At 41.8% G+C, this 22,804-nt stretch overlaps 1 protein-coding gene across 1 annotated transcript in view; it reads right to left on the bottom strand.

The window, feature by feature from the left end:
* The window catches only part of LOC119650368, a 62,507-nt gene that overhangs the window by 23,469 nt on the left and 16,234 nt on the right, over positions 1-22,804 (bottom strand). The window contains exon 2 of the mRNA XM_038053081.1: positions 2,730-3,172. Coding sequence (XP_037909009.1) covers positions 2,730-3,164 — 435 coding nt within the window. The 5' untranslated portion in view covers positions 3,165-3,172. The remainder of the gene's footprint in view (positions 1-2,729; positions 3,173-22,804) is intronic.

The raw sequence follows: 22,804 nt of genomic DNA, 5'->3' as shown, positions 1-22,804 counted from the left end.
AGAGCGGGGATTTAAATTCCGGACACTGTTCCACATGATTCGTAGGGAACAGAAGCAAGAGGAAGCGAAAACCAATCCGCTCTTTGTCGATTAGGCCCTTTCTCTTTAATTTAATCAATTGTTTATCGTTAGGATTCTTTACAGGACGATCGAATGGTTTACGACTGTCTGCAAGCTCTTTTGTGATGCGATATATGGTAGGTATAAAATCGTAGGTATTTGCGGCAGCATCCGCTTACCTCAACAACATTATGGACGAATTTTATTTTATAGCAGCATATAGTAATCTGCGCTCGCCCTCGATCAATAGAGCTCTCAGCTCGTTAAATTCATCAATCTGGTTCTGCAGTCAGATGGGCTTTGTGGACGAGCGACATCTGGAACGCGGGGGTTGCTACAAAAAAAAAATTTTGCACCTTCCATTCACGTGTATCGGGAGTCCCCCCTTAAACTCAACACAAAATGGCGCGACTTGCTATATGCAAAGGGAACAACAGACCGCACGCTCTCACCAATTTTCGTGACAAACGGTTTAGCTGTTTCCGAATAAATCGGGTGTGATATACAGACAGACATAGACTCGATTCTAATAAGATTTCGGGTTTACACAAAACCTTAAAAAGGGCTAGGGAGAAGTAGATTCCTCATAAATGCGACTTTAATATGTCACGCGAATGTTAATTATCCTCGTTAATTATGACGTCAGTATCTTATTTGCATGGCTTGAGAGCAGTAAATTCGCGCGAAATTGCTAAATTTGAATTACTATAACTTTTGCGTTAATGGCCCGATTTCCATGAAATATTGTGCTCTATGCTGCTGCAAAATTTGGTATTCCTAGGATGAACTTAAGGGGAGTTTTTCAGTCAACTTATAAAAGTTGGTAATATACTATTAGTAAGCTTATTTGAGCAGATATCTAAAAGGCACATATCTTGAAGCCTAGGTTTCATCTAAACGGGACACCCCGATTTTTTCGGATTTTTGGGTTGGGTAGTTTCCGAAAATGAGTCCTTTGTCACTTTAAGTGTGTACATTTTGGCTTCATACTCACGCACTTTACAATTCACGTCAAAACTAATATCAGTTTCGGAAAGTACTAAGCGCGACCTTTCATTTGATACCCCCTTTAAACTCCAGCTAAATTTAATTCACTCGTTGTATGCGTGGGATTTCATAGTTCCCATCTGTCCACCAAAATGAGGTTTACACGACGCTCTGTTTTCTAGTGGTGACATATAAGTGATTGTAAGCGACTATCAAATAACGGCCAGTGTCAGCTCCTTTTTATTACGCATATTCAGAAGACAACTATTAAATCTTCTGCAGATCGCTACATCATCGTTCTGATTAGATGTTTGTTCCTGGTCAGTCAGAGCTGCCTTTGGCAGGCTCAGTGGTCGCACAATCTGGTGGCGATGATTTAGCGGAGGCAGCAATCCGCAAACCTTTGCTACAGTCACCTAGAACGTCCCTGAGCCAACTTTGGCATTCAAATCATCCGTCATCTCAAGTAAACCTCTTCAAAAGTGCCTGCAGTTGATCATAGTTAGCCTGCTTTTCGACTATATTCGAAATCTCCTTGGTTTGTAGCACTCCACCATTGCTACTTTACTTGGATTGGGATCTGTCAGTTAAAATCCTGACATAAACTGGTTCCCAGGACATGAAAATGCGGCTTATAGCAACTGCTAATCAAACAGTAGCTTCGCGTTTGCTCTCACTAGTCTTTCCAAAGGACCAAAGTACCGTTTTACTGGAGGAAGAAGAACACTTTTTAGAGTCTCACTTCGCGTAGGCCTATGCATATGCATATGCATATAGGGACGGGATGAGATTGGGCTTAGTTTTGTGACTGTTAATTGCACCCACAACATTGGGGAACAGCGTTTCTTAGATTTTTAATTAATAATACAATTTCCATAATATATAATAGTTTTCTCCCAAGAAAATAGGATATTTGGGTTTTGCGTTTTTTCCATCGTTCTACTTAATAAAATACAAATAGTAAATATTTTTTTTGAAATAGGCTGATAAAGGAATCAAGAAGCAAGTCAGGAAATCGGAAGCTAGACGCTTCAGATTTGATTCAAGTGATTTTGACATTCAAAGTCTTGAATTGACTTTAGGATGAACTTAAGGGGGTTTTGCAGTCAATTACTAAAAAATATAGTAAAAGTTAATAATACTTTATTTGAACATATATCGTATGTAGGGTATTTAGGAGTCTAGGCACTATATAGTGGCAGCCTCTTGATTTTTTCAAATTTTGCTGTTAGGTAGTGTCTGAGAATGGGCCCGTTGAAGAAATAATCACTTTCGGATAGTACTAATCGAGACATTTCATTTGATATCCCACATCACTATATTTGATGAAAAAAAATTCACACCCCCCCTTTACATGTATGAGGACCCCACTTAAATTCGACGTACAAGAGTGTAATTCACTGTATGCGTGAGCGTTCACACTTCCCATCTTTCCACCAAATTTGTTGTCAATCGCTATAACCGTCTCCGAAAGAAATGGATGTGACGGACAGACAGACTGACGGACAGACAGACTGACGGACAGACAGACAGTAAACCGATTTTAATAAGTTTTTTTTTTACACAAAACCTTAAAAGAATTAATTTCGTTTACTGTATGATTGATGAAAGGATTGGATTTTTCTAATGGTGGCAAAAGATAACTGTCTTCACAAGGACAATACGATATTAACACAACTTACCGTGAAAAACAATTGATGATTCCATTGTTCGTAGTATTCATCGTTGTAATAGTTAATATACGCCCACCAGGCATAATAATGCGAAAATATAGATAGAACGAAAAGCAGCACCATCGTCCATCTCACCCTGTGCTGTAAAACTAATATCACTAATTGCTTAATGCATTCATACAAGGATATGATGCTAATAACTGTCAGCAGCCACATTTTCATGGTGTTCTGTGTCGCATTGAAGTACATGTGCTTGTAGGACGCGATGCCTGATTCGTAAGGTCCTTTGAAGACTGTATCCCAGCAAGAACACGAGCAGAATCTTTTGTCCACGTATCGAGCGTAGTTTTGCCAGAAGAACCATAAGACGGCTATGTGTGCCGGAGGTATCAGGGCCGGTATTAGGCTTCCACATGCACTGGGCAGCCATCGCGCATCTACCATAGTGCTATCTGCAAAATAGAATGGAAAACAATTAAAAAGGACTGACTGAAATAGTTTAGGGAATAGGGCGAAAAATGCTCAGCGAGATTAGAGGAAGGAGGAATATATGTATATGTAAAGGCAGAAGACCCGGTTTCACTCATTTTCCGAGTGTGGCAAGATCCTTTGACTCCATTGTCCGCTGTTTAGTAAAGCGTAGGCACCCAACTTGAAGTGCTTAAATGGAAATATCTAGATTTGTCCCTATTTTTTCTCCCTTGTCACCTACTCTTCATTCCCGCTTTTTGCCATAAATAACGCATGGATGAAAGTGTGACCGGATACCAAGAAATTTCCACGACAAAAGTGATTTATTCCTTTCTTTCGTTTAATGTACTTCCGTACGCCCATATCACTTTGCATACCCTCGCCAAATCAAAAGTGGGTGGTCTGGGGACAGTTCAAGTGAAATCCACCATAATTTCTAAACGAAGGCCTGGTTAGGGACAGTAGATTGCATGACTTGTAATGGGCTATTGTGTTGGGCCGAGATGTCCAATGTACAAATCACTCCTCACTTTATTAAATTTGATTATAATTTTCGTGGTAATTGCTGTGAAATTGAGAAATAACGATTGGCTGGTGGGAGTTGGAAGCATAATGGGGGTTTTCAATTTCTGCTTGGTGACAAATATTTCTTGGCGATTCCATTTTTTTAGGTAAATAATCTTTTGCTTTTCAGTGAAATCTATCATGGATGGAATGTGCGCACGCTGATCGACAACGGCACCGAAGAACTCCTTCAACTTGAGCTGGATAGCAACGAGCAACGATATTAAATGGACATTCTGGTCCTAACCGAAGTAATATAGCGGCAATGTGCTCTTATTCGCCAACACGAATCGGGTGTCGTGTTCTTTCTGACGACTACGGCAAAGCGCACTCTGGGAGCCGGTTTTTGACAGATTTCTGATTGCGGTTTCCGGTACACATCAAGGAGCATCATAATTGTACAATCCTATGCACCAACGGAGACTTCTGATATAGTAGAGAAAGATGCATTCTATGAGCAATTACACGTAGTTCAGGGAAAACAATCTAAAGGTGACATTCGGATCGTCATGAACTGAATGCCAAAGTGGACTCTGACAGCACCTCGCTTGGACATGTGATCGGGAAACACGATTTTGGCGACTGTAACGATAATGGTGGAAGGTTCGTGGATTTCCACAACTTCCACCGCCTCCTCATTGGTGGCACATTGTTCGAACACAGAACCTGCCGTAAGGTCATTTGGGTTTCAACTGATCGGCATTGTACGAACAATTAGGTCGACCACTTTGCGATCAGCAGTAGATTTAGGAGTTGCCTCTTGGATGTGTGTAACAGGAAAGGCCCAGACACCGGCCTTGAAAGGGATTATCATCTGATGGTCGCTTTTCTTCCGTTGTGAGTTGTGTCCGTCATTTCTCTCTCGAAAAGTTTAGCTTACTGTAAGCTGTGTGAAGGGAAAATTTGTTATTGCACTGTTCGGTGAAGCGGAATATACCGCAGGAAGCATTGATTTTAGAAGCGTATACCGCATCACGAAAGAACTTGCATGTAGTTGTAAACCTTTCGGTGGTCCTGTGAAAGACATCAATGATCTCTTCTCATCCACGATAAGGAACAATTTATGAAGTGAAAGAACACTTCACCACTGTTCTTAACCGCATCACATCCGGCGAGGTTCTTCCTTTTGTAGATGTAATGGCAGAAGGAAAGTAACTTTGGTCATCAATGCACTGAATCGGAGTAAAGCTGCCGGGTTTGATGGTCTCCCCGTAGAGTTATTTATCGCTGTAGCTACAGTTACTGTAGATCTGCTACTTCCACTTGTGCGGAAATCCTGGAAATCCGAGATTTTTCAAAGAGAAAGGAAGAAGGGGATCATCGTGAAAATTACAAACATGCGCATCTGTTTTGTGGGTGATAATTGGAGAGTATCTTAATGCTCCCGGCCGTTGGAAAGATGATGGCTCAAATAATCCTGGAATGCGTCAAAGAACATCTCGAAAGCTTGATCCATAGAGAGCAGGCTGTGTTCTGCTCCTAATCTTCCTGCATTGACCACATCGACACCATACGGATCATTTTGGAACAGTGTATGGAGTTGAGATCTTCGCTGCACCTGCTCTTCATCGATTTAGAGCATGATTACGATAGCGTAAATAGGGTATGAATCTGGAGTGCTCTATGCGGAAGGATCATTTCGGAGAAGCTAATCGGTATTATCAGAGCGGCATATGATTGCGCAAAATGTCACTTGCTAAGCCATGGTAAAATCTCGGAGGATTTTGAGATCCAATGCAGTGTCCGCCAGGGTTGTACCCTCTCCTCGATTTTATTTTTTCTTGCTATTAGTTCGCGTCTTTCTTCATCCTGCCCTGGTAGGAGGACGTGAAGGAATTCAATGGACGATGACATCTTTCCTCAAACACCCCGATTACGCTGATCACAGCTGTTTGCCCTCTCACCGGGTCATGGAGCTTGGCCAAATGAGTCTGAATTTTGGAAAGAAAGGCAAGGGGACTTGGACTGAAGATAAACACCAACGAAACCAAGGTTCTCAGTTTGATGTGTCATCATAATCTATCTGCATTGATGGGCAAAACGTCGAATGCTTCGATCAATTTATATATTTAGTAAGCGTGGTTTCTGCCGACAGTGACAACGAAATGGAAATGGATGTTGCCCGGCACATTAACGGCATTAGATCTGCTTTCGCTGTCTAAAATTCGGAAATGTAGTTATCTTAAAACTGAAATTCAGTTGCGACTGTTCCGTGGTTCGTTTTTGCTATACGGGAGTAACACATGGAAAGTGAACCCCATTGTTACTCAAAAGCTCCAAGTCTCTAACAGCAGATCGCTCGAGCAGGTGGAGGGGTGGTTATGGACGGGACTCTATTCAATCACAGGGCCTGCCGCAAAGTCAGTTGGGTTGTGAGGGACGTTAATGGTAGGTTTTTCATCCATGATTATGAGTAGCATGATGTTCTCTGAATCGACCATATTAGGTGAATTTGCACCTCTTGTAACATGTGGATATGGACTGCTCCTCCAAACAGAGGCGTAATTATCTTTGGCATAAACACACTCAAGCGGAAAAAACAGCATTCTCGAAAACGACCTTCACAGCATCATTCAAATAACATTGTAAAAAGCTGCGGAGCTACTGACGTAGTGCACGCTGCGCGGTTATTCATGGAGAAAGGTGAAGGTGTTTGACCGTGCACCACACAAATTTATCTCCTATGCTTTGCAGCAACACCAAGTGCCAGAGGAATTCGTATTATCATCATCAACGGCGCAGCAACCAGTATCCGGTCTAGGCCTGCCTTAATAAGGAACTCCAGACATCCTGGTTTTGTGCCGAGGTCCACCAATTCGATATACGGAATCGTCTATTCTCATGTAGGGGGCCAAAAATTCTTCGGAGGATTCTTCACTCGAACGCGGCCAAGAGTTCGCAATTCTTCTTGCTAAGAACCCAAGTCTCCGAGGAATACATGAGGACTGGCAAGATCATTGTCTTGTACAGTAAGAGCTTTGATCCTATGGCTGAAATAGGTTCTGTTGGCAGACAACAATCGTGCGCGGATTTCATCATCGTAGCTGTTATCGGTTGTGATTTTCGACCCTAGATAGGAAAATTATCAATGGTCTCCAAGCTGTATTCTCCTATTTTTATTCTTCCCGTTTGACCAGTGCGGTTTGATGTTGTTGCTTGGTTGGTTTTCGGTGCTGACGTTGCCACCATTGCCTTCATTGATGTGCAGCCCAAGATCTCGCGCCACCTGCTGTACGTCTCGCTTGTGCATGCCCTGGTCAGGTGTTCATACAAGAAATACTTGAAGCACCTCTGTAAAGAAAATTGCTCTGCTAAGCGAGCGTAGATTTTTGCCTTACAAGTGACTTGGTTTAGATCCTGATATTCTATAGCGATCTCACGCTTTTGAGTACGCACGGCAGCATTTTCCCTAAGTAAATTGTAGGCTTGGCTGCGGAATCTTTCGGCCTTCTCTCTTCGGACTTTTCCAGTTCAGACTAGAGGTGCCGCTTTTGGTTCCTCCGGATCCTGTTTACATTTCCTTCCAAGTCATTTAGGTCGGAGTCAGCTTCGCCTTTTTCTAAGTGTGTTAGGCACTGTTTTCCGGCCTACCGGGGTTTTAGGCCCTTTTTTCAAAGTGGGCGACCACTTTTTTGTCTTTTTTGGGAAACTACGTTATCGTTTACTGAGTAATTTTCGGTCTCTCCTTTGATTCCTTCGCATCTCCATGCGATTTGTTTTATGGTGCGCTCACAATATGCTGCACGTTGTGTTTAGCTTTAGTAAGTTCCGGCAGCTGTTTCCGCACATTTCAGGGCGTTTACTCAGCTTTGGATATTGGTTTCCTAGCTCTTTGGATATTGAAAGACGTCTCATAATCGTTGCGCTTCTTCTGAATAGCCAACTTTCGATCTTGAGGAGCCTCATCTGATCCCTTATATTCAAATGCGGTTGGTGCGACTACGTCTGCGATACCCACAATCCCTTGGGCGTATCTTTCCGAGCTTTTGTTATGGATGTTTTGGGGAACGACATGCTTGGTTTAAATACCTTATTGTCTTAGTTGCTTGTTGTGTAAGATTCCACGGTGGCTAAGCTATCCACCACCGAGGCACTCCAGTTGAGGAATATCGAAGGATCAGGAGCCTGCTTGCGCACTCCCAAAAGCCGCCGGTATTGCGGTTCCGAGTCCCTCAGCCCTAAATTTACACTTTCTCGCTTCGTCTATATCGATTTATTATTGTAGGTCTTTCCTTAATCATTTTTGTCCACGAGTGGACATTTTCTTCCCATTTACTCGACCAGTGCCTAAACATACCGATGCACGCAAATCTTCAAATGCGCACAAGTGCATATTCATACGCATCCTTCGATCATTTCCTTATCGGCACAACTGACGCACCCGGTGAGAGATCCGGCAACTCTGTCCAGGGGTTACTGTCTGTCTGTGATGCACACTTTTCTTAGAAATGGCTGATTGAAACGAACTTTGGTGGGAAGAATTCCCACGAATCATCCTTGTGCTTTGCCCAAAATATGCAGCCCATTTTCCGAAACTGACTGACTACATATAGCAACATAGAACCCACCATCCTGGCTATGAGGAGCCTGCAAGTATGCCGCGACCATCCTACGTTCAACATCATTGTTGCCAGAGCCACATTCGTGGTGGATGCTTTTTCGCGATTATGCTCTATGTGCTGGTTAAAATTGAGTTTTCTTCTATCATCACTCCCAAGAATTTAATGGCCGACTAGGAAGTGATGATACGATCCCCAATTCTAATGAAGGCGTAATTCTTACCTAATCTTACAACGTTTAATGATGAAGGCTGCTTCCGTCTTTTCCTCCGCGAGTGCCAGTCCAGCACTCTCTAACCAAGCCTTCATATCATTGATTGGTTCGCTTGAGTTACAAGTGAGTTGTAGAACTTAGCATCTTCGAGATGCTTTGCGACCACAATCAGCGCTATGCCGTCGGTGCAACCCACCACCGTGGCCTCCTCCGGACTCGGAGGTACCAATGGTTGCCGATCTGAAAGGCCTCCTCGGCTCGAGACGACCAGGAGTAATCTACTATAAAGTACCCGGTTCAAAATTTTTCCTCTAGTGTCTAGAAGACGTATGGGTTCATAGGAGGATGTTTCAGCAGCATCAGCTTCTGCCGTTTCCATGGTGCAGGAAAGATACCCTGGGATATGCACGCTTTGAGCAGCTCCGCGAACATATCTGATCTACATTAGACGGCAAATTTGAGGGGCTTATTCGGTATGCAATCCAGACGCAGGGCTTTTCTGTCGCCTATCCAGTAGCTCGTCCTTGGTGACTGGTGGAATCAGCGTCACATTCATTAGGCGCTGGAAGGTGTCAGTACTCCCTCTTGTTAGGGATTATTTTTAACAAGGCCATAGGGCATATGATCTGCGGAGATAAATCATCTCTGAATGGTTCTATCATGATTTTATATGTGCTACTCCACGAATTTATGTGCGCTTCCGAACAGAGCTCCTTAAAGCATTCCCTCTTACTCCTCTGGATGGCGAGCTTGAGGTTCTTACGGGCTTCCCTATAGGAATGCTCCTTTTGCTCATGATCGATCCTACCTATTGCTCTCTGAGCCGTTCGTCTGCCTCGGGGGCAAATCGATCGAAGGCTGGAAAGTTCACTATTCTACCAATAATTGGGTTTTCTAGTGAGGAATAAGGATCTCCTAGGCATCGACGCGTCACATGCTTTAAAGATGCTTTGTGTGGCATGAAGAACTGCCAAGGTGCCTACTTTGCTAGGCAGGTCTAACGACACATCCATCAATGTTTGTTTATCCAGCGCTTTTGCAGACCACCTTGGTGTTCTTTTGAATTTCGCCATCCGGGGTGCGGGTCTCCTGCCCTGAGGTTCCATCCTTAGTTCAAAGGTGATTGCCTCACCGTACATGAAGTCCTTACTAACTTGCCAGGACCTATCACGTGCCAGCGCAGGGCTGACAAAAGTCAGATCTACAATTGAACCAGATTCCTCTTTCTGTTAGGTGTTTAAATCACCTTCATTTGCCAGAACTACATCCAACTGGGCGAATGCTTCTAATAAGCACCGCCCTATACGTTAGTCTCTTTGCTGCTCCACTCGATGGCCCACACATTAAAATCACTGGCTATTATATTTGGAACTCATCATTTTTTTCGCAAACAAGATTGTCTAACAGGTTTTCAACCTCAGGCAGTGTGAGGCTCGGTGAAACATAGCAGCTGTATACGAATATACTGTCTATTTTTGCCCACACAAAGTCACTAGCCTTTCTGAATTCTCGGCATTTACTACTTCCCTGAATATGCCGGTTATATCATCCATCCTTTCCTTCGCACAAAATGTATTTGGGGTCCCTATTACACTCCTTGGCAATATGTCCTTTCTCTTCAAATAAGCTTTCCTGCAACTTGAATTGTTGCTTCAAGGCAGTGCAGATCTCTTCTCTAGATGTTACTTCATCGAGATCCTCGCACTGTATATAGATGTCATGTTTTTGGGAATGTACCACGACATTCCCAAGTGAGATTATAACTTGGTTACGAAAGCCGCTAGTTTTTCCTAAGCTGAATTCTTTCAGTTCAAATATGAAATCCCCTTTCTGGGTCCTATGGATTTTGCTGACATTTCCGCCTAGGTCCTTTAAGTCAGGGTCAGATCTCACCTTTTTCAGTATTTCCACATACGATAGATTCCCTTTGCTGCAGATTACAATTGCCTCTAGGCGAATTCACACCTTTGGTTTCTTGTTCCGAAGGTCGACCTTGTGCTTTGGCGTTACTTGGGACGCCTATGACACTGTTGTTTAGGTTTTCTTACTTATTCCTGTGACCTATTGTATAGCATTCTGATGGCTCCCACCATGTTCTTAAGGGGGTCATCCCGGGTGTCGGATTCGCGGAATCGAATTTTTTTTGGCATCAATTGTTTCTACATATAGTGTAGAATATATGGGCATAGTGATTTTTTGATATTCGGAGTCATTCGGAAATTATAGTGTTAAACACGTGATAAGTCACATGCTAGATTTATGTTGATCGCCGTAATAAAGCTCGTGTTTATCGGTCCGAATGACGTTCGAATGACTTCGCTAAAAGGACAAGAATTGAAGCCAAGGCCGTACGTGTGTTTTTTCAAGAAACCTAAGGTTTATGGACTAGGTATAGCAGATTGATGGTCAGTTAAGTTTTTATGGCTAAAAATCGCATTCTACTTTTTAAATGGGTTTTTTTTTCGAAACCGCATGTTGAAAATCGGCTGCCACCATAGCCCAAAATCTATCCAACAAAATTCTTTGAAATTTTCAGGACTTATTCAGAACATATTTCTACGGTCCGCAAAATAGGATTCATTCAGTAGTTTTTTTTTTATTCATTGAAGAAGCCGTAAAAAACACCAAAATTCAAAAAAAAAAAGTTTAACACGGCATCAAAAATTTAGTTTTTAATATTTTTTAATAATCCTAGTTTGCGGACAGTAGTTAAGTCTCTACGTTAACATGCCGTTGACTTTTTCTCTAAGATGATCGCAACGCCCTCTAGTGTGGCAGCATAAAAACACCTTTTTTTGGAGATGGGTGTATAAATTGCTCTGTATTTCAATAACGAACTATGCGATCGGGCTGGAAAAATTACTATGCACGCTCAAGATATCAATAAATCTATGGTGAAAAATTCGTATTTTTATCTTTCTCCAGTTCTTCAGAAAAAATTTCTAAAAAAAGCAAAAAAAAAACGGCCTTTACACGGGATGACCCCCTTAATGGCTTGGTGCACGTTGTGCTTGTCCTTAATGAATTTTGATAGCTCAACTATTTTAGCTCAAAGTCACATAATAGGTTATTCTTCTGGGTCAGGGCTCGGTTCTCGGTGAGTTTTGGTCAGATTACTCCTTCTACAGACTCATTCACTTTTTCAATTGCTAACTCCCATGAGCTTTCTCTTCTGTTTGTCTATCGGTCACACCCGATTTATTCGGAAACGGTTGGTCCAATTGGCACGAAATTCGGCGGAGTGCGTGGCTTGTGAATCTTTTTACATATAGCAAGTGGCGCCATTTTGTGTGGAGATTAAGGGGGGCTCCGCATACATGCGAAAAGGCGGTGCAAAATTTTATTTTACCAAATGTGGTCATGCGGGGTATCAATTAGTACTGATCCCATATTTTTTATCGGCTGAAACCTAGGGGAGATAGAGCTCAAAATATGACTCTGAAAAAGTGTAGCAGGTATCATTCTCAGAACCTATTCAACGGAAAAGTCTAAGGCGTGACTTTGGAAAGTTTTGTAGGAAATCCAACTATTATGAACAAAGTTATAAGAGGTGAAACTTTTATATTTTATGTGAGTTTCGAGTAATCTAAAACGTGTATAACGTCATCATAACATATCATTTCGTTAATACTACGACAAAGTGAACTGATATGAATGGGGGGTCGCAGGGAAACATTTCGTTTTAGTTTTTTAATTATTTATATATCAATATCAATTACTCGAGGCAGGTGTATGTATGTATGAATGGATATGTATATGCTAATGAAGCGATTTATTGAGATATATATACAGGGTGCGGCAGCATAACTTCCTTTTTTCAAAACTCAATAAAAACTATTGTATGCATCGGAAAATATTTATTTAGACATGTACCTAGTCTAAAGTTTTTATTTACATTGTTTTGAAGATCAAATCTGTTAGGTGACGTCCCTCATTCTCCATACATTGTGTAAATCGATTTCTGGCGTTTGTCATGACTTTTGTTAGCATAGCAGGTGTTATGTTGGCAATTTCTTCTTGGATGTTGGTCTTCAAATCTTGTAGGATTCTTGGACGGTTCACATAAATACGGGATTTCAAAAAACCCCATAGAAAAAAATCACAAGGGGACAGATCGGGGGAGCGTGCCGGCCATTCCAAATCGCCTCTAATTGAGATAAGGCGCTCTGGAAAGTGTTCCCTCAAAATAGCCATCGATGCTCTTGAAGTGTGTGCTGTTGCACCATCTTGTTGGAACCAAGTGTCCCCCGAATCCAAATTTTCTAGCCGTGGGAAAAAAAATTCTGTAGCATGTTTACATACCGGTCCGAATTCACTGTCACTGTAACCTCATTTTCCTCAAAAAACCAGGGACCAATAATTCCAGCTGAGGAAATTGCACACCACACTGTGACTTTGGGTGAATGCAAAGGCTTTTGATGCAATTCTCGAGGGTTGGTGTCAGCCCAGTAGCGAATGTTTTGTTTGTTAACCGACCCACACAAGTGAAAATGGGCTTCATCGCTAAAAAAAACAATAGCACCTTCGGGAACGACATCAAGAAGAAGCTCACATGCGTTCATCCGAGAATTGAAGTCACGTTCTGAAAGTTCCTGCACTATCGCCATCTTATAGGGATGAAAATGAAGATCATCACGAAGAATTCTTCTCACAGAACGATCGGATAGTCCAAGGGCAGGTGCGTGTTTGCGCGCAGAATGCCGTCGCGATCGCAACATTGATGCTCTCACTGCTTCAATGTTCTCAGGTGATCTAACGGGCCGAGGGACTCCAGTTCTTCCTTTTGTCGCACTTGCAGTTTGTCTGAATGTAGTGACTCATGTAACAATTGATTTACGGTCTGGGACGGGAGCCAACGGGGCTAAATTAAAGCGATTCCGAAATGCACGCTGTGTTGCAATAACCGAACATCCGCTAGAAAAGTAAACCTCAACGGCAAAGGCACACTCCTCACACTTCCAACGCATGATGGCGACTGAACCGTGTCGGGACAAAACTTTACAGTATCCCCTCTTGAACGAGACCACTAGCGCTCCGCTATGACATCAACTAACTGAGTGGCGCGCATTTTAAAAAAGGAAGTTATGCTGCTGCACCCTGTATTTGTACATTAAACCAGGGGTGTTCAATATATGTACTGTATAAGTATTATGCATTCTTTTGTGCACGAAGTAAATCCTACGGTTAAGTGTTGTTGGGAGTGGTTATCATGTAGTTATTTAGATGGCGGAACAAATGAGAAGGTTTCATTTTCATTTTTTAGGCTTTCTAGTTAATTGCGTCCGGGTTAGAGCACAAGGCTGTCGTATGGAAGGTCGCGGTTCAAGTCCCACTGATGGAATAGTAGAATTTGTATCGTGATTTGACGTCAAATACCAGTCGACTCAGTTGTGAATGAGTACCTGAGTCAAATCAGGGTAATGATTTCGGGCGCGCGCAGTGCTGACTACATTGCCTCCTATAGGGTACTGTTATCCTGTAATATACCGTTACAGTCGTGAATGAGGTGCTTTAACACACCTCAAGGCCCTGATCCAATTGGATTGTTGCGCCAACGATTATTATTATTATTAATATTTGTTAATTGCAAAACAGATGCCTAACTCCCATTATGAAGGCAGATTCTCGACTTGTTCCTTTGATGGATACAAACCTCAATTTAAATTCTCTTCACTCTTAACATTTTGTTTGCAATAACTCAGCATCGTCTTAAAGATAATAAATGAGCATCTGAACTTTACTCATTCTAAAAGTGACCTGTTCATAGTTTGAAGCAACCAATTATGTCGTATTGCCCCGTAATTACCTCGTTTTCAATTGCATCGAAAGCGAAAAATTCCCCAACATTATGTGAATGTGACTGTGTAATATACACTTTCGCCCTCATCACCATCCCTTTACCCGTATGTACTACGGAAATAATTTTAACTTCGACAAGTTCATGTGTAGGCGATCCAGGATTTCCGGTATTTCACTTCGAAATTGAGTAGAAAATGTCACGCGAATTGATTTGAAAAATGCTCGAATTGATGAGGGTTTGGTTCTGTATTGCTCTTGTCTACAAACAAGTGCATTCTTGATAAGGACTCGGGGCCATTGCGGTTCGGAGCTGATCCAATTTGTCCCTATTCAATCCAGCCATCACTATGGGATTATGATATGTCTATTTATATTCGAGCATGGGCTGGTGCTCGAGATATCATAGATACAATGGATGTGCCCGGCGCAATTCAAATGCCAGATAGTTGCGCTTTTGTGTGTTTGATTATATTAAATTGCCGTAGACTGGCTGCCGGTTAATTTAACTCTAAAAATAAAATGGTATTCGACTTTTGGCCATTTGCTATGACTTGGCCCGCTACATTATCGCAACAACCTATTCTTGTGTTTGCTGATGATGTTCGGTGTTCGATTGTGTTACCATTCCGAGTTTGTTTTCTAGAGCATTAGGGATTTCCGAACACACAACAGATCGTACCCTTCAATAATATTCAGCTGGATATTCTCAAATTTCCTCCTATACAGCCGAAATCCAGGTTACTTATATTATCTATTTTTGCTCATCACTTCCTAATTTAGAAAAAACACAACTCTTCCATTGGATATCAGGAAAATCAGAAAAAACTGAATACTTTCAGCATCCCTGCTATGTTCCAAAGCAGGGTTTTGGTTTTGTTAAAATCGGTTCACTGCCTGTCTGTTAGTCTATCAATCTGTCCGCCCGTTTCCTTCATTTTCAATTTCCTCTCTCTTCCCATAATAGCACAGAGAGAACACTAGTGGCGAAGACCAACCAACTTAATATCATATCTACATCCATATCTACATCAAGTTCGGTTCCCACATCGGCAAAAACAACAATTCCTAGATATACAAATTGATCAACGCTCTCGATGTTCTAGCCATTAATGCAGATGAACAGTCAGGCCACGAATCTTGCCTTCTTTTCCAAACTCAAAACCATTTGGCCAAGGTCTATGACACGGTCAGAGATCAAATCGATGTCATTAGCGTAGTCGAGTTGTGCCAGGTAAGATGACATTGTCCGTTGAATCCAGGACAGCATGACGAATGTCACCGATAACGAATGCCTTTCCTGTACACAGTTGACGGCTTTCCTCTGACTTAAAGTCCGCACATAGTTCCACAATGACCCGAAAGATGTTAATAATCGGTACGGAACGAATCGGAAGTCTGTTCTCTGTCGACTAAGCCACAGTAGATCTACTATAGGCAGTACCCTTACAAAAATGACCCCACTTGCAAATGTGCTTGCAGAAGCTTATCTGTACACATCAGAGACGCTAAACAAGGAAAAGGCATAATCTTCGTCAAATCGTATTAGTTAGAGGGAGATCGGTGAGCTTTTGCTATTCTGGGACTACGGCGTGCTCACCCATATAGCAAAAAGTTGTTTCACGTATTCACTTATACATAAGCAAAAACTTGCCAATCTCACCAATACATTGGCAAGTCCGGACGGTATGTCAAACACAGCTGATCGGGTTTTCGGTACATCTCGCTCATGCTCAAGGGCAAAACAATTTCAAATCGTGTGTACTCGCACTGATTTCCCCCCTTGAGGGGCAAGGGGGAGTGAGGTAGCTGTCTAGTATCTAACTGTGGACTAAGCTTTCGAGGTGTTCGTTAATGCGTTCCAGGATGATCTAGGTAGTACCTTCGTGACAGTAGGAAGCAGGCAAATACCCCTGTAGTTGTTACATTTTAGGGTGGTTTGGCATTTCATCCATAAGATGTGGAATTTCAGCAGAAGTCAAACGATTCAGAATCATGATGAAGTGCTCTTTCTACCTCATAAACAGTTCATGATCGTGAATGAGAGGCCACTGCTCACGTTTACCACGGGATCATCGAAGGTTATGATTAATTCCAAGGTATACCACATTGGTGGCAAAATCTTAATATTGTATCTGTGGCAACTTTTGCTTTTATTACCAGCGCAATAAAAAATTCTGTTTTGTCACGGCGCACACTACGTTGAACTTCCAGCACGGTCGTCGATCTGCCTCCACGTTTTCGCAGTCAGTGGCCTTAGCGCATTCAAAGAACTTGTAACGTTCTTTGGACAAAATCAACTGCACGAGACACTTTTGATGGTGGCCCAATGCTCAATATTATCGGGTGGATTATTTAGGTTCATGTCATTTGTGCAACAAAAAAAGATGTTTCATTTTAATACACACTCAGAAGACAACTCCTACATACAGTCACTCAAAGTGAAAATGATCCACCCATTGAAAATGACTTTAGTCGAGTTATGATAGATTAAAGTATAGTTAATACAAATGAATTTATTTCAACGTAATAATAATTCTTGATATGTTAGTAATAAATACTCAAGATATATTTGAAATTAGTGTATTTTCTTTGCAGTTACTTGTTAATATTTGTCATTGGTCCGAATATGGGGTCAAAGTGAAAATGATCCAGGCAACTTATTCCAATGAACTTGGTACTAAACTTTTGTGATGTACTGTTAAAATGCGTAGCTGTGCAACTGTGCAGTTGACTATAGCCCTTCGCTGAGTGCAGTCATCAGTTACATTTCTATTTCGGCAAGTTTTTCTAGTGAAATGGGTCGACACACGACGTACGAAGAGCGGGAGGTAGTGATCCATCATTTTATGCTTGGAAAAAGTAAAAGAGCGATAGCGAATATTGTTAATAAAAGTCCTTCAACTGTACAACATATAATTGAGCGATTTAGAGAAAATCGCATCGGTAATAAAGTTCGTATAAGTCCTAAAAAGGCTTTTTCCGAGCGTGACGAACGATGGATTTTAAATTTGGTTCGAGACAATCCTAAAATAAGTGCACCAAAAATACGTGTAGAAGTTGAAAAGCATTTAGGTATCAAGGTCTGCGACGAAACAATCCGAATCGTTTTGAGAAATCATGGATTTAACAACAGAGCCCCTCGAATAAAGCCGTTAATTAGTCCAAAAAATAAGCAACGCCGGCTAGAATTTGCAAATCGTTACTATTCACAAGGTCCAGAATTCTGGAACAACGTTATCTTTGCAGATGAGAGCAAATTTTTGTTTTTGGATCCGACGGAAAAGTTCGAGTATGGAGAAAGAAGAATGAAGGGTTAAATTTGAAAAATTTACAAGCGAGCGTAAAACATGGGGGCGGTTCAGTAATGGTTTGGGGTTGCATGGCAGCCAATGGGGTCAGGAATATTTATGTCATAGACGGCAATATGGACAAATTTATGTACCTTCAAATTCTAAAGGACAATTTACATGCCAGTGCCAGAAATTTGGGTCTTGAAGGGAATTTCCAGTTTTACCAAGATAACGACTCCAAACACAAATCGTTTCTCATTCGCGAATGGATGCTCTACAATTGTCCTAAGGTTATCGAAACTCCACCACAATCACCAGATCTGAATGTTATCGAGCATTTGTGGGACTTTCTAGACGATCGAATCAGGCAACATAGAATATCTAGCCGAAATCACTTAAAGCAGGTTATTTTGGAGGAATGGGCAAAAATTCCGTCAGAATTCACAAAAAAACTTGTTGAGTCAATGCCAAGAAGACTGTCAGCTGTTAGGGTGGCTAAAGGGCTTCATACTAAATATTAATTAGCTAAAAAAAATTTTGAATTTACTTTGTTTTTGCCTTTTTTATTTTAATGGATCATTTTCACTTTGACTAGGAATTATGCATTTTTATGTTTATGTTATTATATTTATAAATGAAATAAATTTTTTATTTTTTACAAACTTAAAAGTAAACGAGTTCATCTTAAGCAACATTTTTTTATTTATAGTAGTTCATGATTTACTTATTTTCAATCAGTACAGCACATTTTAACTGCTTTATACCGGGTGGATCATTTTGACTTTGAGTCACTGTATACAGTTGGTCGTATATGGTCGATATGATACATGCACGTTGTCGATCTGTGAGCATTCTTGGGGCTCTTGCTTCTGTTGTCGAGAAGCGTGTAGACATTCCGTTAGACGTTTCGAAAATAATGAAATTTTGATATTTGCCTGAATGAGGGCGTCCATCCTTCATTTTCGCCGATTCGTTCGAATACATGTGGGTGTAACTGGGCAGAATATGTTGCTCGGATGGAGGAGTTAGTCAGCCAGTCAGAACTGTTGGGGCAGTCGAAAAAAGAAGAACTGGAGACTTTGAAATAATTAAAATCTCCGTACTAACGAAGGGAATAAGTGGTTCTCGAAATAGCGGTATTTGCAAGATCAATAAATATCACTAGCGAAATAAAAAACAGAAAGTCTTAATTATTTCAAATGATTTAATCGCTTGAAACACTTAGAAGAACTGGATACGTTTCGTCAAAGAGCACAAGCGATGACCCTTGGGGAAGGGTTTACCAGTTTTGCAAACGAGAATGAAGATATGAAATTGCCGACGTTAAGGTATGACAGTGCTTGTGCCTTCCTGGTTGAACTGTTTCTGAGATCCGAACCTTCAATGTCTTCCGGCGATTGTGCTGCAGGGGGGGGGGGGGCAAAATTCTTCTTTTGCAACGTTGAGAAATCAAGGAAAGTAAAGCGAGGCTCAGGTTTCCGTCTTCATCTAGCTGCGATTGTATGACTGACAAAATGTGTAAAACCGTTTGTCGGGCCATCCCATTTGAAGTCCAGTATCTATGCGATTGTTCTTCGTTGTTGCGCTTCTGAAGTGACCAGAGAAGGATAAGACTAATCCTCGGCCGTACAACGTCATATCTCTTCTCCTGGCCTTTAGTAAATTTTTGTAGAAAATGATGGATCAACAACTGGGGGTGGAAGCATCACATCTCGCGTCTTTAAGGCAGTATGGCTTTCGAGCTTCTTTCAAACTTGTTGAGGGCCACGTTCGACTTGAGCTCGAACGCGGTGGCGCCGTGTACATGCGCATCGCTAACGTGTCGCGATGTTCCCGAAAGGTAACTTATGTCGTCCACCTTTGGTTAAGTTAAACAGACCGAATTTGAAATACGTTAAGACGGTAACATAATTGTGCGTCACAACTGCGGGACGTATACGCTAGCACTGCCGCTTAACGCTTAACTAAATTGGAGTAAATGCCCATATTGAATGTGGTTTACGTACGGGTCCTCTCTTGTTTGATTTTGCAATGACGATCCAGAGCAGAAAACTGCTCTACGCCTGTCAGAGAGTGTCTTCCTGTATGTGCAACGATTCCGACCGACAACGCCGTGTGAGTATTGTTGGCTGTTCCTTATCTTGATCTAGAGATAGTTCGACATTCCTTGAAGGGAAGGGGGGGAACATTGGGTCACATATAAGTATGTGAAATGTGTGTCTGCTTGGGGAATTTCTATCGTGAACTTTGGACTTGAGATGACCTTCTCCTGACGAGGCATGAGCCTGAATGAGTTTCTCTTTTTGTGGGGCCTTGCTTGTAGCCAGGGTTGTGTTTTGTTTGGAGCAGATCTAGAAGACTGGTTTCACCCCTTCTGTGTGTGTTGCTAGTAGTGGTACGCTCCGACGCGCTGGAAACGGAGGATGGCGAATTCCTTGACATTGCTTTATCCTCAATATGATGGGTCCTCCTTCAACTTGGCCCTCGAGAAAGTGATCTGTGATGCTGAGGTAAATGCAAGAGGTACGATCCTCTTCAAGTCCACTCAACTACTGGCCTATGTTGATGATATCGACATCATGGGAAGAACCACCCGAGACGTACAAACTGCCTTCATCCAGATCGAGCAGGCTGCCCATCAATGAAGGCAAGACAAAGTATATGGCGGCAACGTTAGCACCAAGAACCAACCAACCAACAACATCGAACCGCACTGGTCAAACGAGAAGAATAAAGATAGGAGACTACAACTTTGAGACCGTTGATAATTTTTCCTATCTAGGGTCGAACATCACAACCGATAACAGCTACGATGATGAAATCCGCGCACGGTTGTTGGCAGTCAACAGAATCTATTTCAGCTTAAAAAACTGTTCCGCTCGAAACGCCTCAGGGTCAAAGCTCTTACTGTACCAGACAATTATCTTGCCAGTCCTCATGTATTCCTCGGAAACTTGGGTTCTTAGCAAGAAAAATTGCGAACTCTTGGTCGCGTTCGAGAGAAAAATTCTGCGAAGAATTTTTGGCCGCCTACATGAGAATGGACGATTCCGTACCCTACATATCAACGAAATCTATGAGCTATACCATGACCGTCAGGTTGTGGATGAAATCCGGCTCAATAGGTTACTATGGGCGGGTCACTTAATCCGTATGGATGAGGATGATCCAGCCCGGAAAGTTGATGATGATGATGTGCGAATGGCCGTAGTGGCAATGGAGGATAGTAACTAGTTTCTTGTGCTTTGTATAAGTATTGTCTTGTGATGTGTTATATATTTTGTTGTACGTAGATCCATGGTAGACTGGTAGAAACGCTTCCTTATGGTTCTCCGCACTGGGATAATTTTAGTCAAATCGATGTGGATTGCTGTTTTCACGTACTCGAGGAGGGCAATCCAGCCAGAACCTTCAGTGGGACTCATCTGAAGTGGTTATTGCCACAAAGCCTCATCAGAGGTTATATGGTACCATGAGATCCGGGATGGCCTTCGGAGAGTATATATTTCAGGAGAATTCCTGAAGGATGTGCTCTCGACCCGGGTATTTGCGTTTGGTCTCATTGTGGTTCTCACATAACTGACAGAGCTTAAGCGAGCTCAATCAGCCCCATACCAGAGGTGTTAGATAGGCCTCGCATCCACTGGTATGAATGCTGAGCCTGCCATCAGTATACATCCGTACTGCAGCGCCAGTCAATGCGAGAATCTGATTGTGGTTTCCAAGTCAATCCGTGTTCGAAAACGACTGTGAGATTATGCTTATATGGCAGGTAATTATGTTAGTCCCCCTGGACCTTCATCCTTTTTAGTCACCTTTTTTGACCAGGAGGAAATATTTTGAGTGTGAATATATTTCTATATATTCTTAAACCTCAACTGACAGGACGGAAAGTTAAACGGCTGTCATCCAACTTCCAAAAAGATGGGGCGGCACGTAAAACCCTCAGAGTGCTTTGCCATTCGCCTGAGTGAAGTAGTTGCACTTTGGACAAAATTCGATTTTGTCTATAACAAAATTTTACAGAATGTGTCATGTACAAAACCTGTATGAAGAAATCCAGGCTGGCTTTGTAGAAGCAAAATATCTTTTGCTTCATACCAGGTTCTTCAGTCATCAGTATATCTATTGCTGCATTTACAGTGGCTTTTGAGGCGGAGTCAAGAACACTGAACACATAATCAGATAGAATGGCTTAGAGACCAACAAGCGGCAATTTCTAATGCACCGAAGCTTTCCTTCATCAAGATACCTAGATTTAACGGTGCTGTGAAGGAATGGACATCCTCAATCGACATCTTTTTCAGGGTCATTGATAATAATCAATACATTTTTAATGTGGAGATAGATGTAGATGTCGTATATACCTTTTGTATCTTTTGAGGGTGATGTAAAATGGGTCTTAGGTTACCTGCAACAGTTATCATACGACGCTTGAGTTTATTAATGCCAGGTTCGGTAATAAGCCTGTCAAGCTTTCGAACAATGTCAACCATTAACAAGTTGCTTCAATTTTTGGGGAAGCATCATCAAATTTTGGAAAGCTTAGAACGGATTAGTTCATCTATGTTCCCTAACAACATCACTGCAGTAAAGACTAAAGTTATGAAGTCAGCAAAGTATTTGTTGTGAAGAGAAACTTTTACAGAAACTGCATCACCATTGACATGTAAATCAAGACATCCGTGCCTTCATTGCAAGAAGAACACTTTTTTATTCATTTAAACAAGGAGCTAGAAATAAAGAACACCGAAACGAATTGTTTCAAAAACTTGGCTCAGCCGATTTGCTTCTAGGGGCGGACGTCTACGCTAGTATAATTTCCGATGGCTTAATCAAACCCATCCCGATACACAAAACTTTAAGTTAGGTTGGATAATTTTTTACACGGTAGATTTGACTGAGAAAACGCAGACAATGTTTTGCTGGCGGAAACAGATCACCAGCTCAAGAACTTCTGGGACATGGACGCTAGCAATACAATAAGATCTTTGATTGATATTTACAAGGAGTACTTCTGACCAGTACAATTAATTGATATAGACGAACAATACGTTGTTCAATATTATTTCAGGATATGGAAAACAGTTAAGTCCGAAAACCTTAGCTCCACGTATGCAATTGGAGGAGAACTTCGGCAAAAATGAACCAAAGAGAATGGAATGCAGCCGTTTTTACACATGGCAT

This window comes from Hermetia illucens, chromosome 2 (genome assembly GCF_905115235.1).
Source record: "Hermetia illucens chromosome 2, iHerIll2.2.curated.20191125, whole genome shotgun sequence".
In the NCBI taxonomy this organism is placed as follows: Eukaryota; Metazoa; Arthropoda; class Insecta; order Diptera; family Stratiomyidae; genus Hermetia; species Hermetia illucens.
The sequence above is the reverse complement of the archived record's forward strand: the minus strand, read 5'-3'. Positions and strand labels throughout refer to the sequence as shown.